This window comes from Andrographis paniculata, unplaced genomic scaffold, assembly GCF_009805555.1.
Source record: "Andrographis paniculata isolate CXL003 unplaced genomic scaffold, ASM980555v1 Contig14END, whole genome shotgun sequence".
Classification (NCBI taxonomy): domain Eukaryota; kingdom Viridiplantae; phylum Streptophyta; class Magnoliopsida; order Lamiales; family Acanthaceae; genus Andrographis; species Andrographis paniculata.
The window spans coordinates 1,184,237-1,204,155 of NW_026137424.1; the positions used below are offsets into that span (position 1 = coordinate 1,184,237).

General features: G+C 40.4%; 1 protein-coding gene across 1 annotated transcript; it reads right to left on the reverse strand.

The window, feature by feature from the left end:
- Positions 1-9,406: 9,406 nt before the first annotated feature.
- On the reverse strand, positions 9,407-15,607 carry LOC127258494 (uncharacterized). The gene is made up of 6 exons (XM_051285345.1): positions 15,208-15,607; positions 14,455-15,066; positions 14,246-14,355; positions 13,703-13,876; positions 12,848-12,994; positions 9,407-9,916 (listed from the first exon to the last, which is right to left on the reverse strand). The coding sequence occupies exons 1-6, from the start codon at positions 15,605-15,607 to the stop codon at positions 9,407-9,409; spliced, it is 1,953 nt and encodes a 650-aa protein (XP_051141302.1).
- Between the last annotated feature and the right edge of the window lie 4,312 nt (positions 15,608-19,919).

Below are 19,919 nucleotides of genomic sequence, written 5' to 3' on the forward strand. Positions count from 1 at the left end.
GTACGATCCCTAGTGCTACGGCTCCCAACCGAACAGAAAGAGGAAAGAGCCCTCTAACATTTCCAAACAATGTTCCTTTGGGACTAAGGGTTGAGAATATTCAACCAAACGTTCCAAGAAAAAGAAAGACAATGAGGGCATATATATGATCCTATTCATGTCCTTGATCATCAACCTTTCCGGTTGGATCCCGAAGGAAACGCGCATGTCTTGATGGTTCATTTCGTTATGAATCCTCACGTGGCTAATCGCCCTGCCTATCAAAGACTCTTTCCAGAAAGGATTGTCAACGAATATCCCCTTCTAAGGAATTATCTACCGCCCGAATTTCATGCTTTTTCAGGAGAAGACGGATCTTCTACTATCGAGCACATAGGTCGTTTCACAGCACAATTAGGGAGGATTAGTAATAATCCTTTTTACAAGTTGCAGTTATTTGTCACTAGGACAACATTTTTTTGGTTTGTCAACCTATCACCGGGGCAAATACAAACCTGGGAGGGATTGGAAATGGCATTCCATACCAGATTTTCAATCCACTACCAACAATATCCCTCACTGATTTGCTGGAGATGAAGCAAGTACCAGAAGAATCAGCCGCACAATTCATCGAAATGGTGCGTTTAATGAAGGGGCGATGTCCTACTGCTATTGATGAGAAAGAGATGACCAACTTGGTTGTCAGAAATATGCATTTACGCCTGAGAAAGGCACTTACAACACATGATGTGGAAGATTTAACAAGTCTTGCATCTAAGGCAGGGCATTTGAAGTCCCTTTTAAAGAAAATGATCAAAATTTCAGGCGCAACAAAGTTCAGCAAATGGCCAGCATGGAAACAGAACCATACAGTCCTGATGTTGATGAAATGGAAGAAATGACGGCTGAGATTATCTCTAGAAAACTGTATCTGTGCCCAAAGTTAAAGCCCATTGCCAGGAACTGAAAGGAGGGATCAACCTACATTTGATAGTTCTAAAGCCGATGAAATCTTTGATATTCTACTGACAGATGGATAAATTTGTATTCCGAAAGGCCAACGACTAGCCACTAAAAAGGAGATCAAAGGAAGACCATATTGTAAGTGACATAATTATTTTACTCATAATACGAATCAATGTACGCATTTTCGAAAATAAATTCAAAGGGCCATCAAGACAGGGCGACTCAAATATGTTACTTTAGAAGTCGAGCAACAACCATTTCCAAAGGCTACGATGGAAATGATGGATGCTTTGGCAAACCCTAAATCAATAAAAATACATCAATCAAAGAGACATCGAGAAGGAAAGTTCAAGGTTGGTGAAAAACCGGTAGCAGAAAAGTGGGATAATTAGGATGGCTCTTTCGACGTAGAAATTGAGGAACATATGATGGTTCGGGATCATCCCACTCGAAGGATTGGTTTAGTCAGAGACAAGTAGGCTCGGAATCGTAAACCTTTACCGATTGACATCGACCCTCGGTTTTCAGGTATGAATCGTACTCAAATTCGTAATGCCAAGCGCAGATACGCTGTGATATATGGGAAAAAAGGAAAAGGGTAATCTTCTGCACCAAAATAGCCGGCTGATATTCAAGTAGTCTTCGATAATCAGTAGAGAAGCCGATCCATACAAAAGAATAAAGAGGAAAATCTTAACGAGAAGGCCGAATGTTTCAGATGTCAGTATTGTAAGCGGATCAATGTTGATCAAAATTTTGAGGAATTTCGTTTAGGACATCGAAGGATTCGGTCCGGGAATTGGTTAGGGGAGGAGTTACAGCCGACAGAACCTAAGCCAAGGTCTATCAAATCTCGCATAGGCGCACGAGTCCAATGTCGAATGACAGAAGTACATTGGGTTGAAGAAAAACCTTTGTGGGCAAGTTTAGTGAATGGTTCCTTGGAGGAACCAGAATGGGCTGATTATCATACCCCAATTTTCAGACAGAGATTCCCCCTATAGTTTTTTCTCCTATTCCAGAAGGAACAACTCCTTATTTGAAGCCTCTTTATGTTAACGCACATGTTTGCGGGAAACCAGTTACTAAGTTTTTCATAGACAACGGAGCAATTTTCAATGTTATGCCTTTGAAAACTCTTAAGAAGTTAGGAAAAGAAAGTCACGATTTATCTCCCGTGAATTTCGAGATGACTAGTTTCACAGGACAACCAACAAAGCCGGAAAGTATGATTGTAGCTCTGATTGAAGATGGGTCAAAGACAATTTCTACCGTGTTTTTTGTGGTCGATGCAAATACCACGTATTCAGTTCTATCGGGACGGGATTGAATACATACATCTCAATGTGTACCATTATCCTTACAACAACAACTAATGATAACCAGGTCTTTAAGATGGAAACAAATGATAACCCTTTTTTGTGCCTCAGAGAGGGTTGAAGAATCAGTATTTTACTCAGACCACTTACCTCCAATGTCTCAGGCAGTACTGATGAGTGAAAACCCAAGAAAGGGTTACAAATTCACTATTCAGAATTCAATGTTCTTCTGAAAGAACATGCGTCTTTCATGGCTCGTAAGATAGCCAAATTTCGTTTATAAATATTCTAATGGGTAGCACAAGTATAGAATATTGTAGAGTACTTATTAATCAATATTATTTAGAACAACTATTGAAAAAGGTAGAGAAAACTAAAAAAATGTTTGATGTTCACTATAAAGATGAACAATTCCGATGGCCAGATTTGTTAGAAAAAACTGAGCCTACCTTTTCAGCTCAAGAACCTCTAATTGAATTCAATATAGGAACCGATTTGGTTCCAAGAATGGTTAGAATAAGTGGTTGCTTATCCGGAGAACAACAAGCAAGGATGCTCGAAGTCATTAGGGATATATCGATTGTCTGGCTTGGGATTATTCAGAAATGTCCAGTTTGGAGCGGAGTCTAGTAGAGCATCGGTTGCCTATCAGAGAAGGATTTAAGCCCTACAAACAACCCCCACGTTGGATGAGCCCAGACCTAATGCCTCAAATCAAGGAAGAGATCCAGAAACTCCTCAAAGTTGGTTTTATTAGGCCTTGCCGTTACGCAGAATGGTTGGCAAACATCGTACCGGTAACCAAAAGGAACAGAAAAATTAGAATATGTATTGATTTTCGGGATCTTATTTGGCAACTCCCAAAGACGAGTATGTGATGCCTATGGCCGATATGTTAATTGACTCAGCGCCATGACACAAAATCCTTAGTCTTATGGATGGCTATGTGGGGTATAATCAAATTTTCTTGGCAGAAGAAGATATTCACAAGACAGCTTCCAGATGTCCAGGGGCCTTGGGAATTTATGAATGGGCAGTAATGTTGTTCGGATTGAAGAATGCCGCGGCAACCTATCAAAGGGCCATGAAGTCAATCTTTCACGATCTCATCGGTAAGTCCATGGAAGTTTATATCGATGATGTAATCATCAAGTCATCTAATTTTGATTGCCATCTTGATGATCTAAAAAATGCATTTGATCGGATGAAGAAGTATAATTTAAAGATGAATCCGACTAAATGTGCTTTTGGGATATCGACTATTAATTTTTTGGGTTTTTTGGTCCATGAGTATAAAGTCTTTTGGGTAAGGTAAATTATTTGAGAAGATTCATTGCTAATGTTGTTGGAAAGATTAAACCAATCACTAAATTGCTGAAAGCGAGAGCAACCGACTTTGTTTGGGGACCAGATCAACAAGTCGCCTTGGACATTATAAAGAAGGCTTTGATTCAACCTTTAGTCTTAATGTCCCCTTAGGAAGGTCAGCCACTTAAGTTATATCTGTCAAATACTCAAGAGGTGGTCAATTGTTTATTGGCACATGATGGCGATGATGGAAAAGAAAGGGCAATTTATTATCTGAGCAAGTCCGGATTTAAATTATACTATGCCAAAAAAGATGTGTTACTTGCTGGTATTTGCATGTACCAAACTCGAGCATTACATGCTTCCTAGGGAAATACAAGTCATCTCAAAGGTTGATCTCATCAAATTAATTTTGCAAAGGCCTACTATGCAGGGTAGACTCATGAAATGGGCCATAAAGTTGTCCCCTTTTGCCTTAAAACATTCTCTCTGTAAAAGGTCAAGCAGTAGCAGATTTTCTGGCAGAGTTTTAAGGAAGTGATCAAAGGGAATCAGAGTATATTCCTTATGTAAGTACTCGAACTTGGAAGGACCAAATGGTCAAAGGATTAAGTTGCAACTTCAGTTAGAAGCAATGACTCAGAATTCGGCAGAATACGAGGCTTTAATCTTGGGGCTAGAGGCTTCGATAGCGAGGAAAGTCCAATCGGTAGTAATACGAGGGGATTCTCAACTAGTGATCAATCAGGTAACCAAGCAATATGTTTGTAACTACCCTCATTTGCATAGATATAGGATATCTGGTATACCAATTGTTATCAAAAATCTCAGAAGTAATGATTGAATTCATTCCTAGAGAAGAAAATCAACATGCAGATGAGTTAGCTCAAAAAGCATGTAAAAGAATTCCACAGTTAGTTTTGGAGAGGTCGGATCAGGAGGAGAGGATGTGACCGGTTGGAGGACTGAAATTATTATCTGCAGATCCAGGCGCGAATGTTCCGGTAGGGATTCGATTGAAGGCTTTACGGTTCCAATTGATCGAAGGAATTTTGTATAGAAGTACGTTTGAAGGTTTACTCTTAAAGTGTCTAGGATCTGAGCAAGCTTTGGAAGTTATGACAGAAGTTCATAGTGGGGTTTGTGGGGTCTATCGAGCAGGTTTGAATATGAGATGGGCTATCGATCGATTGGGATTCTTTTGGCCAAAGATTTTCGAAGATTGTACCCAGTTTGCAAAAGGATGCCAGGAATGTCAAAGGTACGGGCAGTTGAGTCATCTACCAGTTATTGAATTCCAGGCTATGGTAAAACCGTGGCCTTTTTAAGTCTTGGGTGATGGATATCATCGGTAAGATACACCCTCCTTCATCCAAACATCATTTTTTCATTTTGGTTGCTACAGCTATTTCACCAAATGGGTTGAGGCAACTGCATTAAAAAATGTGGATAAAAAAAAAAGTAATCGACTTTGTATTAAATTAGATTATCTATAGATATGGTATCCTTCACTTTTTGACTACCGATCAGGGATTGGCTTTCACCGGAGAAAAAATTGTGAAACTCTTGGCAGAATATAGTATTCAGTTAAATCATTCTTCGCCCATATTATCCTCAGGCCAATGGGTAGGCAGAAGCAGCTAATAAGATTATTATCGGAATTATAAGGAAAATGGTTGAAGGAAATCCGAGAAAATGGTATTTGTTACTACCTCAAGCTTTATGGGCACATAGAAATAGCAGAAGCACGACAACTGGATTTTCGCCTTACCAGCTTACTTTCGGACAAAATGCCGTTTTTCCGGCCGAAATCCAAGTATCATTAGGTCGTACATATTTTATCACTGGAGAATTCACTGAGGAATATCACCAGGTCATGTTGCAACAGTTGGAAGATTTGGATGTCAGTCGACTCCGTGCAGTTGACCAGATGGTAAAGCAGAGTGAGATCAGAGGTAAACATTACGGAAAAAAGGTCTCTTACAGGACTTTCAAAGATGGAGATTTGGTTTGGAAAACCATTTTACTTACGTACAAGAAGGTTGATCAATTGGGAAAGTTGTCTCCAAATTGGGAGGGACCATTTATTAATCATTAGGAAATTGGAAATGGTGCTTTCATTATAATAAATCAAGAAGGGAAAAGAGTACATAATTGTATTAATGTCATATATCTGAAAAGGTATTTTTCTTCCTTTTTAGGTAAAAAGAATTCATAAATTATTATTAATTTATTTAGAACCTAAATAAAAGGGTTCGAACCCGAGAGAAGGTTCATTCGTTGTCAGAGAGGTGAATGCATGTGGGTCTCTCTTCTTCCGAGTTAGAGTCTTCATCCCAATTATTGGAGATTAATTACAGTTCTTCATCAAGCAGATCTTCGAGATCATGTCGGTATCGCTCCCATTGATTTTGCATTTCTTCCAGATCGTGATTAGTATGAGCTTTCATGTCTGTTATTGCTTGGCGTTCGCAGTGAACCAGAACACGTAGTCTGGAAAAGACTGCTCGTTGGTTGGAAAATACATGGTCCCAGCCAAGATTTGGAAGTATGGCTATTACATGGTGTTCAATCAGGTCCATATGATGGTCAATATCAGGAAGGCGGCTAAGGATGTCATGAAGAGTCTCACATCCGTCAAGGACGTGTTCCATTAGACGAATTACGCAGTGAATGGTTCTTCTCCCTCGTTGAGAGAACCCGAATTTAAAATCCAGTTGTTTAAGTACATGCACTAAGTCTTCTGCATGACCACCGGCAGGATGATTACCTACAAGGAAGGGTTGCATGGCAGTTTCCCAGTTGTTAGAAAGAACATGGGGTCGATGTTGTGACATTTTATTAATACCTCAGGTATGTTCTAGTTTTAGGTTTGAATTGTTTATTTATCATGAGAGGGTTGTATTATTTATCAAGGGGAATGAGTTAATATAGTTACTTGAGATTCGGAATTCATAGAGTGATCTTTATTGATAGAAGAGGAAATTTTACTAAGTCAAAAAGAATTACATGGGTCAGTTTAGTAAGAGGCCCCCAGGGAAATTTTAATTTGGGACCACTTCTCTTCGGCCCTGGTTACTCGATGATTCCTGATGGCGGTTTGATATCTTCTAATAAACTGAGACCGGGCTTGAATCTTCAGTTCTCGATCCAAGCTGGCCTCATCACGTTGGCACCCCTCGATCAGCCGCCGTTCTTCAGATATATGGCCAGTCAGAACGGTCTTTTCCTGCCGAAGTGCCTCCAATTCTTTTTTCTTCTGTTGAATGATTTCATCAATTTGAGTTTCAGTCTGAAGAAGGCCGTTCAGCCGCTCAGTAGCTTGTTGGAGGGATTTTCTAGTTTTGACCTGAGAAGCCTCCAGATCGGTCGGTTCGGAGCTTGGCTGGGACGGCTCGGCCGATGGGTGTCGGATGGATGGAAGATCATTTTGAAGTTCCGTTAACCTTTCCATCAGCCGATGAAGAATTGGAGCAGCCGCCGAATCTGACGAAGTCTGGAATAGTAGGTCGCCAACCGTCTAAGTAAGGCCTTCAAGGGATTCCGGCCCTACGTCCGCAAAACGACGGTTGACTGCTTGAGCAATGACGACCTGAACTTCATCAAAAATTGAGACAACTGATAGTGAGGCAAGGTCAAGGCGACCTTGAATGAAGATAATTCAATAAATTATCAGTTTGATTAATGGAAAGTTGGCGGGGAAAGGTATTTGGAAGATTTACACTTACCTCCTGATGAACCGTGGAAACGGATGACACAAAGGAAGTCGAAGGTCGAGGGCGTGGAGGTCGGACGGCCAGGGCCCCTACTACCAATTCCTTACTGGCAGACGGTTGGCCTGGTAGAGTAAGGATTGGTCCAGAGCTCTAAGATCAAAGGACAGAATAGTTAGCAGCCGACGTAATATACATACATATGTAAAAAATGTGGTAAAGGCCTTACGACCACCTCCAAATTCTGGTTGACGGAGGTTTCCCCCGATTCGGAAGAAGAAATATCCTCAAAAAAATGTTGCGGGCCCTCAAGACGGCTGGCAGCCGGGTCGGCAGGTTGATCTTCTGCCGGTTCTTCCCCAGCCTCCGGCTGGGGGGCGGCTGCAGTGGGGGCAGCCAGCTCCAAGTTCGGACTTGGTGAAAATGGGGGTCGGACCACTTCCGCCATCGGTCCACGTATAGGTCGAGCCGCCACTTCAAGGGTTTCTGCAACAGCCGCCGTCACCTCCAGTTCATTCGTGGGTGGAATCTGCGAAGGCACTTGGAAATTATTCCAAGTGTGTATTATTAATACATCCAAGTATTAGCAAGTGTATAATATATGAGAGGCTTACAGAGGTTCTTGACATCGGAAAGGGGAAAGGTTGCCTCCTAGTCGGGTTCCTCTCTGGACTAATTACTAGCAGGGAGGGAAGAGACGGCCTCTTAGTCGGATCTTTCTCCCGACTAATCATCGGCGGTGCAGCTTGGACATTGGCGGGAGGAACTTATAAGGAGTATGGTGAGAACTAAGAAGGTTAATCTAAAAAAAGATGGAAGTACAAGTAAGGTACCTGGGGCTGGTCGGATGGATGGCTTGGTAGGGCGGCCAGAGTAGAAGTCGGTTGATCGGCAGGAGCTGCTGCTTGGGTAGGATCTGTCATAAGGTATAAAGTACAAGTCAAATATTTGAAGAACTTTAAAGTAAATAAGGAATTCAGATGCTTACTTAGGTGAAGACGGATCCTTACTGATATCGTGTCCAGAGGACGGGATATCGAATATTCCTCGACGGCCTGCTGGTCTATTTTTGGGGTCGGAACAGCCTGGGTTAGGGACATCTTTCTTTTCTTCTTGGGAACACTGGTCCCAACACCCGGGGCAGCTGCTGTCTTTCGGGGGGCAACTTGTGGTCGGGCCGCCCCTAGCACTAATGTAGGTTGGGGCAAGAGTATGCCCAGCAACTGATCTTTTGCAGGGACCAGGAGGGCCCACATATCCGATCACTAATTTCGAAAGTTCTCAATGGTTTGGGGGAAGACTTGAAACGGAATATAAGAGTTGGAAGAAATATAGGTTCTAAATTAGTTAAGGTAGACGAGTATAAGTTCGAGGATAACCTTGTCGTCCGGGCTTTGGGTTATGAGATGTGGACGGGCAAGAGGACCTGGTAACCCCTGACAACAGCCGAATTGCCGCGCCAGGAACTGGGGTTGATAATTAAAAGTATAAAAATATTTTTGCCCTTTTGTTTTTATCAAACCTCTTACTGGCGAATAAAGATCTAGGCTTGAGGGATGCATCCCAGGAAAAATGGTAGGTCGAATGAGGAAAGGGATCTGGATTGGCTATAAGGGAAACTACAGGGAAAGGCCAGAACAAGCCGACTGCATAGCGGGCATATCTCTCATATACATAAAATTGGGAGTTATTACGATTATCAGAAACAATGGCCGTAATGATAGGGTCTGATGGTTGTACACTGGCGTGAATGGGACATAGTTTGGTCAGAGCTAGTCCCAAAGAGAGTTCGGGTGAAGGATTTCTAGAAGGGCGGCCAAGACAAAAAGTGTCAGGAAAATATAGACGGAATCAAAGTTCTAAAAACCAAAAAGGATATGACGTAGCCGTATCTAGTTTTTTGGTATCTGTAAGGCGGGTGCTAACTCGAGACAAACCCTAAAAAAAGTTAGCAAGGAAAAGGGTGCCTAGTGAGAAGAAACGACCTGAGGCCAAGTAAATGGCTAGATCTAAGTGTGAAGAAAGAACGCATTTAGAGGGAGAGACGATGACATACCTACATAGCCAGAACAAGAGAAAGGCGGTGTGGTCGCGGTCAGTTACAGGGGTCCTTTCTGCCCCCTATTGGTCGGTTGTGAACTTCGTCAAGCTCCATTCTTTTATTCCTGCCAGCGACCACCCGAGGTGGTCTGCTGCGGGCTCCCGCCCGTCCAAGGAGCCCGATACCAGATCCTCACCCACGATAGGGAGGTGGGCGATCAGGGCCACGTCCATCAGGGTCGGGCCAATGGGGCCCAATGGCAGGCAGAAGGCCCCTATTTCCGTATGCCAGAAGGCTGCCATGGCCAACAACACCTTCTCGTGCAAATGGAAGGGGAGGGTGGATAGGAAGATAGCTTGGTCGATATGTTGGAGTTTCCATTGTTCTTGGAAACGTTCAGCTACCCTGGTGTACCAGGTACGATAGGGCTCTTTGGGATCGTTTATATGGGTTTTAATACTGTCGTTTATACGGACAGAGTTATAAGCAGGATTGTTAATGGCTAAAGGGTTTCCGCCTCCTAGCACTTCCCTCATCCGATTAGAATCTTCGGGGTTAGTACAGTAGGGTCGAATGGTTGGGGTTAAAGCCTTGCATCATACGAAGGAAATTTCTGGGTCTGATCCATCGACAGGTAGGGGTGGAACGTATTGGTTGGCCATTGTTCACTTTGGATGCAGATCGAAAGAAATTTGAAGAGCGTGAGGGAATGCAGATAGAACGAAAAGTTTTATTGTTGAATGAGATATATGGGTTCGAATTGGGGTATTTTAAACCCCACTGATGGGACCTGAAACGGCATCAGAGCAGTACTATCACTTAAGCTACATACTCTCAAACGTCTTATCATACGGCGATCGAGGAATGACGTTTGGGAGTCAGGCGACGGGGCAAGTTATTAAGTATAAAAAATGTATACTTAGGGTTTTGGCTCAAAATAAGATGGAAAGTGGGCCCATCGGTGGGCTAGGGTGTAACACCCCCAGTTGGCTCATACTGGAAATGCTACCGCCACACTGCATCATGAGGTCGTCACCTCCTACTTCGGGCCCCACAATACAGTGTTAAGGCTAAATTAACCATAAAAGCGCATTATTATATATACCAAAATCTGATTTATAAATATTTACAAAACACACCCCTTAACAAGAGGTTTTTCCGGTTAAAAATTTACATATAATACAATATACGTAAGTTCACTCACTCAGCCCATCTTTCTATGTCTCGAGACGTCCCCTGTCTCGGATGTGCCATGCATACCTGAAACAAATATTTTCTTAAAAGCAGTCCAGAATTAAATCCATTTTAAGAACTAACGTGAAATATGTCATTTCACACCTTTTTAAAATAAAGTCTAATTCCCGTTAATCATAAAATACGTGTCATGTCATGCCAATAGTGAAATGATGCAATACAGATATCAAACTCGACAACAATGCACACTCACATATATATATCCGCCAAAGTGAGCAGCCGGAATAACCTCGGCTCCATAATCATGGGCTCACTACATCTGTCTAAGTGAGCAGTCGGAATACCCTCGGCCCCGTAATAACAAGCTCACTAGACCATCGTCAATAAGTAGCCGGAAAATCCTCAGCTCAAGGAAGGACCTGATAAACCCATAATAATGTAACGGTCATCCGGTCACTTCCATATACCCACCATACCACTCCCACAATCAATACATGGATAGCCGAACGTTGTCGCCATTAACCACAAGACGCCCCATTAGTCTGTGATAGCGAAGATAGGACCCCCACTGACTAGCCCTATTCCATGTAATGTAGTAGAATCCGTGCAACCTGGAATTACCCAAGGGAAACCCGGAAACTCTACTCCTCCTTGCGCGCCCTAACGGGATCACGTTTGGAGTTTGGGATATGATCCTAAACTACCGGTAGACCTCACTAGCAATCAGTCCAATGAGTGGAACAACACCGAGCACGAATGATTAGACCAAATACGTCTCAACTACAATGGGTCTAATCCCTGAATGACCGTGCGACTAAGTCACCCAGTTGTCCGACTACTATTGTCCACTATCGCCAAAGTGTTACGGTACATCGGGGTCGAATATCCTAACCCCAGATGATGCCCTCGCCTAGCATTACCGCACACGGCGACTAAACGATAGATTCATAAAACACATCCGATAAACCGTGCAATATGTGTGTAACATGCTAAATAAGTGAATTTACCGAAAAGGGCTGGTGAGACAGCTCACCTATCCTCATTTTCATAAATTCACCAACGCGATCAAATACGTATATCAAATATCATAAACCGTGAAGTCTCCCACATGCATACGCACACATATATATAAATATATACATGCAACAAAATGATTCACATAATATCACGTTAACATATTAATCAAAATCGTATGCACATGCATACCTAATTTCTTAAAATTAGATTTAATTCCCTACTGCTTACCTTTTATCGACACTCCCTAGCTCCCGCAATTTCACCCAAATCTCTTCCAACTTACACCTGCCCCATTATTTACTCAAATCAGCTGAGCTATATACTTATACATAGGAGCTACCTGCTTATTCAAAAGCTAATTTCTATAGTTAGCTCGTTGTGTTTCAAACTTTTATATTTGATAGACTGCGATATTCTAGCTATAAAATCTTATACCTCATAATATTTATATCGCCCGATTATTAAATAAAATTACTTAAAGATATGAATAAACAGGCAGGTGCAGTACGCTGCCGTTTTCAATTCGGCTCGGATCGATACGAAATTCTCATAATATAATACTAGGATTAAGAATAGGCTATTAGCTAAAGAAATTCATCGATTAAATAGCCAAATAGCTAGTTATTAATTTTTGAAGAATTTCTAATTTAATATCTTCAATATCTAAATTCATATTAAAATCCATAATTAAATTCTACGTATAACAAGAAATACAATACCGAAGTCGAAATCGAAATCAGACAGCTAAATCTTTTTCTTCCTTTTTTTCTTCTCCTATCTTCTTCTCCTTCGCGTTTCGTCTTCTGCCTTCATTCGCAGGTGGGTTGGTTTGTTTTATATATATATAGTTATATTATTATTATATATATTATATTATATTATTATTATTAACGTTGTTATTATTATTATTATTATTATTATTATTATTATAAATATTATCCTTATCATCATCACCATTAATATTATTATTATATATATATTATATTTTATAATTATCCTTATCGATATTTATCCGTTTAATAGTCTTTTCAATCATAATCAATATATAAAATAGGAATAAAATTTATTCCAAAATATTAATTTCTTAATTCCAAAATATTATAAAAATATTTATTTGCTATAATAATATTATTTTATATACTCCAAAATCGGGGTATTACAATTCACTCCCCCTTAAAAGATTTCGTCCCCGAAATCTAAACTCAAACGCATAACAACACTACTTAATTAAACAAATGTGGGTATGCTTTGAACATCTCTTGTTCTACTTCCCACGTGGCCTCTTCTGCTCCATGCCGGGACCACATTACCTTCACCATACGAATATCTCGGTTCCTCGTAGTTCGAACCTTTGTGTCCATGATCCCAAGAGGCATTTCCTCATATGAAAGATCCTCATTTAGCTCTAACTCATCCGGAGATAAAATATGAGAAGGATCTGCGACATACCTACGAAGCTGCGATACATGAAACACATATGAATTCGTTCCATGGAATTAGGAAGTGCTAACCGATAAGCCCAATCCCCAACTCGATCGAGGATTTCATAGGGTCCAACATAACGTGGACTCAATTTTTCTTTAATTCCAAACCTTCTAATACCTTTCATTGGAGATACTTTTATCAGGACGAAATCTCCACTTTGAAATTGGCCTTCACGTCGGGCTTTATCGGCATAACTTTTTTGGCGATCTTGAGCTATCTTTATCTTCTCCCTGATAACTCGAATCTTATTTTTTTGATTCTTCGATCATTTCTGGACCTAATATCAGTCGATCACTCATGTCATCCCAATTTAAAGGAGTTCTGCATCTTCATCCATAAAGAGCTTCAAAATGAGCCATTCCAATACTTGTTTGATAACTATTATTATTTGAGAATTCCACTAAATCCAAGTGGTCCTCCCAACTTCCTTGAAATTCTATTGCACAAGCTCTTAGCATATCTTCCAGAATACGGATAGTTCGCTCTGATTGACCATCAGTCATTGGATGAAATGCATTACTCATATGCAATTGAGTACCAAAGGCTTCTTGCAATTTTTGCCAAAACGAGATTGAAAACGTGGATCACGATCCGATATGATTACCTCAGGAACCGTGTCGTTTAACCACATGATGAACATATAATTGGGCCAACTTCTGCATGCTCCAAGTCATACGTACTGGGATGAACACTGCTGACTTAGTTAATCTATCTATAATCACCCAAATTGCATCTGTTCCCGACTTCGCCCTTGGAAGTCCTATCACAAAATCCATTGCAATAGAATCCCATTTCCAGAGCGGAACTTCTAAAGGCTGTAGCAACCCCATCGGTCCCTGATGTTCTGCTTTTACCTTTTGGCAGTTTAAACATTGTGCAACGAATTTAGCTACATCATTCTTCATGCCCTTCCACCAAAAATGTTGATGTAAGTCTTGATACATTTTAATCCCCCCTGGATGCACTGAATGTGGTGTATTATGAGCCTCACTCATAATTTTTTCTTTCAAATCGCTTCGGTCCTTTGGGATACACCACCTCCCATGGAATCGAAGACTCCTATCTGAAGCAATATTAAAGTTTTGAGTCTGACCGCCCTGAACTTTTATAGCCAGCTCGACCATCTTATCATCTTCCATTTGAGCCGCTTTAATATGATTATAAATTTCAGGCTCAACTTGCATAATTTGCAAATATCCCCGCGTCATGCCCCGTCCAAGTACTTCAATTTCCATCCGTGCTAGATCTTGATACAGTTCATCAGAAACTGACATATAACCCAACTTATGCCTTGGTTTTCGACTCAAGGCATCAGCTACAACATTTGTTTTACCTTCATGATATACAATTTCGAGATCATAATCTTTCACCAATTCTAACCATCTTCTTTGTCTTAAATTTAATTCCCTTTAGGTGAAGATATATTTCAGACTCTGATGGTCAGTAAACATTCTACAATGGGCACCATAAAGATAGTGCCTCCAAATCTTCAAAGCAAATAGTACTGCTGCAATCTCCAGGTCATGTGTAGGATAATTTTCTTCATAAGGTTTTAGTTGTCGTGACGCATAAGCAATAACTCTTTGATTCTGCATTAAGGCGCATCCCAATCCCCTTTTCGAAGCATCACTATAAACTTCAAAATCCTCACCCTCTACTGGTAAAGCCAAGATTGGTGCTGAAATTAATCGATGTTTCAATTCTAAGAAAGAGGACTCACATTCACGATCCCAATTAATCATTGTGTCATTCTTCAGCAAATTAGTTAATGACTTCGCAACCCTCGAAAAATCAAGAACGAATCTTCGGTAATACCCTGCCAAACCCAAAAAGCTTCTTACTTCTGATTGATTGGTAGGTCTTGGCCAATCCGAGATTGCCGCAACTTTAGAAGGATCTACTGAGATACCCTTACCAGAAACTACATGCCCCAAGAAAGCAACCTTTTTCAACCAAAACTCACATTTGGATAACTTGGCATATAACTTCCTCGCACGCAGTGTATTTAGTGTCACACGCAAATGTTTTGCATGTGTCTTTTTATCTGGAGAATATACCAAGATATCATCGATAAATATCACCACAAACTGATCGAGGTATGGTTGAAAAATTCGATTCATTAATTCCATAAATGCAGCCGGGGCGTTGGTCAACCCAAAAGACATAACCGTAAATTCATAATGACCGTATCTAGTGCGAAAGGCTGTCTTAGGAATATCATGCTCTGCAACCCTTAGTTGATAATATCCATACCTCAAGTCAATCTTGGAGAATACACTTGCACCTCTCAGTTGATCAAATAAATCATCAATTCTCGGAAGAGGATATTTATTCTTTACCGTTACTTTATTCAGCCCACGGTAGTCAATACACAATCTTAAGCTTCCATCTTTCTTTTTCACAAATAAAACTGGAGCACCCCAAGGCGACGTACTAGGACGAATGTAACCTTTATCCAATAATTCCTGTAGTTGCAATTTAAGTTCAGCGAGTTCTAACGGTGCCATGCGATATGGGGCTCTTGATACTGACTCGGCGCCTGACACAATATCAATAGTAAAATCCACCTCACGAGCAGGTGGCATACCAGGAATATCATCAGGAAATACATCAGGAAAATCTCAAACCACAGGAATATTTTGCAATTGTTGCTCCCCTTGCTTCCAATCTCTTACCTCACACAGATACACCGGATACCCCTTACGAATAACTGCTTGAAATGATAGGGATGAAATTACCTTCATAGAAGGTTGTCTCGCCGATCCTGCATAGCTCACTTGTTCACCCATTGCTCCAACCAATGAAATTGATCTTTTTCGACAATCAAATTGAGCTTGATATGCCATTAACCAATCCATCCCCAGTATCACATCGAACTCGGATAACTTCATACTCAACAAGTTAGTAGCAAAATCAACTCCCCCAATACTAATCGGAATTTGCATATAGAGTTCTCGGCACTCCAGTACTTCTCCTGATGGAAGTAAAACTTCCACTACCACTTCTACCGATGAATTCAGACGCAATCTTTTAACCAAACGTTTAGATATGAACGAGAACGTTGCACCCGAATCAAATAACACAAGAGCTGACAAACCGCAAACAAAAATCTACCCGTTAAAACCTCACCTGGGTAATGATCAACCTCTGTTTGGGTAACCACATTTATTCTGCCACGCTGGTCAGGTCCTCTGCCTAGCTGCCTAGATGATGGACGTGACTGGCTTCGACCACCTCGCCATGATGGTCCTAATCCTTCTCTCCCCTGTGACTGTGAAGATGGCAGCTGCCATGGCCTAAATCTCGGTTCTGGAAACTCCTTTGCAGTTACCACACTCGGGCATAGCCTGGCAATATGACCACTACCACCACACTTAAAACATGTTAATGGAACATTATCACAACGGGTACCTGAATTACTTGTTCCACAACGTCGACAAACAACCCCCGATTGCTGAAACCTCTCTTGACTCGGTTCTTTAATCGAAATCCCTTTGTACGATGGCCCATACCTGAATATTTGCCACCATTTATTTTTACCCTTTGGTTCGTCCTCCTCCTTGGCTTTTCTTTTATCTCGAAACTGATGTTGATACCCCATCTCCTTCTCACTGTTCTTCTGCCTGACTTCCTGCTTCTGATAGAATCGAGCAGCACACTCGTAAGCCTCATACAACGAACTGATATCCAACACAGCTAAAGCTTCTTGAATCCTCTGCTGCAACCCATCTACAAAATGATCAACTCTATCTCGCTCACAGGAAAAGTAGTCAGGAACATACATCTCCAGCTCATTGAACTTTACAAAATAGTCCTCGACTGACATCGAACCCTGCTTCAAGTCCAGCAGATCTTGCTTCTTTGCTTTTCGTATATGTGACGGTATAAACCTAGCTTTTAATTTTGCTTTAAACTCATCCCAAGTCATATCCACTTGGTCCACTACCGCAGCTTCCTCACCTAACCACCACCGATTTGCTCAACCTTCCAAGAAATAAGCCCCGATATTGACTAGTTGATCTGGTGGAACCTGAACAACACGAAATATCTTTTCCATCTTTTCAACCCAGAACTCAAGAACTCCAGGCTCTACAGAACCAGAATATGCTGGCGGGCTATGCCGCATCACAGCATCAATAAAACTCCTTTGTTGAGGCATCATCGCAGCCATAAACTGCCGGAAGAAATCCTGATTAGGTGCTTCTATTCGTACATGCTCTGGCACATGATATTGTGACTCATCAGAAGAAGGATATAGCTCTGGGCCTCGAATAGCCCTACGTACCATCACCTCGAGAATTTGACATACTGCCCCCGACTTCCCTGATTCAATATCAACTCAGCAACACAACTAAACCAGATATAACATTAAAGCATAAACCACGTTAACATGAATGCACCCACAAAACCCAAACCTCGCCAAACCAATTCAATATCATAATTATTTTCAAAACCTTTTTTTAATCCAAATAGCCAAAATCTACCAAACCTAGGCTCTGATACCAACTTGTAACACCCCCAGTTGGCTCATACTGGAAATGCTACCGCCACACTGCATCATGAGGTCTTCACCTCCTACTTCGGGCCCCACAATACAGTGTTAAGGCTAAATTAACCATAAAAGCGCATTATTATATATACCAAAATCTGATTTATAAATATTTACAAAACACACCCCTTAACAAGAGGTTTTTCCGGTTAAAAATTTACATATAATACAATATACGTAAGTTCACTCACTCAGCCCATCTTTCTATGTCTCGAGACGTCCCCTGTCTCGGATGTGCCATGCATACCTGAAACAAATATTTTCTTAAAAGCAGTCTAGAATTAAATCCATTTTAAGAACTAACGTGAAATATGTCATTTCACACCTTTTTAAAATAAAGTCTAATTCCCGTTAATCATAAAATACGTGTCATGTCATGCCAATAGTGAAATGATGCAATACAGATATCAAACTCGACAACAATGCACACTCACATATATATATCCGCCAAAGTGAGCAGCCGTAATAACCTCGGCTCCATAATCATGGGCTCACTACATCTGTCTAAGTGAGCAGCCGGAATACCCTCGGCCCCGTAATAACAAGCTCACTAGACCATCGTCAATAAATAGCCGGAAAATCCTCGGCTTAAGGAAGGACCTGATAAACCCATAATAATATAACGGTCATCCGGTCACTTCCATATACCCACCATACCACTCCCACAATCAATACATGGATAGCCGAACGTTGTCGCCATTAACCACAAGACGCCCCATAGTCTGTGATAGCGAAGATAGGACCCCAACTGACTAGCCCTATCCCGTGTAATGTAGTAGAATCTGTGCAACCTGGAATTACCCAAGGGAAACCCGGAAACTCTACTCCTCCTTGCGCGCCCTAACGGGATCACGTTTGGAGTTTGGGATATGATCCTAAACTACCGGTAGACCTCACTAGTGATCAGTCCAATGAGTGGAACAACACCGAGCACGAATGATTAGACCAAATACGTCTCAACTACAATGGGTCTAATCCCTGAATGACCGTGCGACTAAGTCACCCAGTTGTCCGACTACTATCGTCCACTATCGCCAAAGTGTTACGGTACATCGGGATCGAATATCCTAACCCCAGATGATACCCTCGCCTAGCACTACCGCACACGGCAACTAAACGATAGATCCATAAAACACATCCGATAAACCATGCAATATGTGTGTAACATGCCAAATAAGTTAATTTACCGAAAAGGGCTGGTAAGACAGCTCACATATCCTCATTTTCATAAATTCACCAACGCGATCAAATACGTATATCAAATATCATAAACCGTGAAGTCTCCCACATGCATACGCACATATATATATATATATAAATATATACATGCAACAAAATGATTCACATAATATCACGTTAACATATTAATCAAAATCGTATGCAACGTGCATACCTAATTTCTTAAAATTAGATTTAATTCTCTACTGCTTACCTTTTATCGACACTCCCTAGCTCCCGCAATTTCACCCAAATCTCTTCCAACGTACACTTGCCCCATTATTTACTCAAATCAGCTGAGCTATATACTTATACATAGGAGCTACCTGCTTATTCAAAAGCTAATTTCTATAGTTAGCTCGTTGGGTTTCAAACTTTTATATTTGATAGACTGTGATATTCTATCTATAAAACTCTTATACCTCATAATATTTATATCGCCCGATTATTAAATAAAATTACTTAAAGATATGAATAAACAGGCAGGTGCAGTACACTGCCGTTTTCAATTCGGCTCGGATCGATACGAAATTCTCAGAATATAATACTAAGACTACGAATAAGCTATTAGATAAAGAAATTCGTCGATTAAATAGCCAAATAGCTAGTTATAAATTTTTGAAGAATTTCAAATTTAATATCTTCAATATCTAAATTCATATTAAAATCCATAATTAAATTTTACGTATAACAAGAAATACAATATCGAAGTCGGAATCAAAATCGGACGGTTAAATCTTTTTCTTCCTTTTTTTCTTCTCCTTTCTTCTTCTCCTTTGCGTTTCGTCTTCTGCCTCGTTCGCAGGTGGGTTGATTTGTTTTATATATACATATATAGTTATATTATTATTATATATTACATATTATATTATATTATATTATTATTATTAACGTTATTATTATTATTATTATTATTATAAATATTATCCTTATCATCATCACCATTAATATTATTATTATATATATATATATATTATATTTTATGATTATCCTTATCGATATTTATTCGTTTAACCGTCTTTTCAATCGTAATCAATATATAAAATAGGAATGAAATTTATTTCAGAATATTAATTTCTTAATTTCAAAATATTATAAAAATATTTATTTGCTACAATAATATTATTTTA

Coding starts and splice junctions, on each gene's coding strand:
- LOC127258494 (XM_051285345.1), bottom strand. CDS start 15,607: ATGCCACCTGCTCGTGAGGTGGATTTTACTATTGATATTGTGTCAGGC. Junction 12,995..13,702: donor AGTCAGCAGTGTTCATCCCA/GTACGTATGACT, acceptor CATGTATCGCAG/CTTCGTAGGTATGTCGCAGA. Junction 9,917..12,847: donor GAGATATTCGTATGGTGAAG/GTAATGTGGTCC, acceptor GTATGATGCAAG/GCTTTAACCCCAACCATTCG.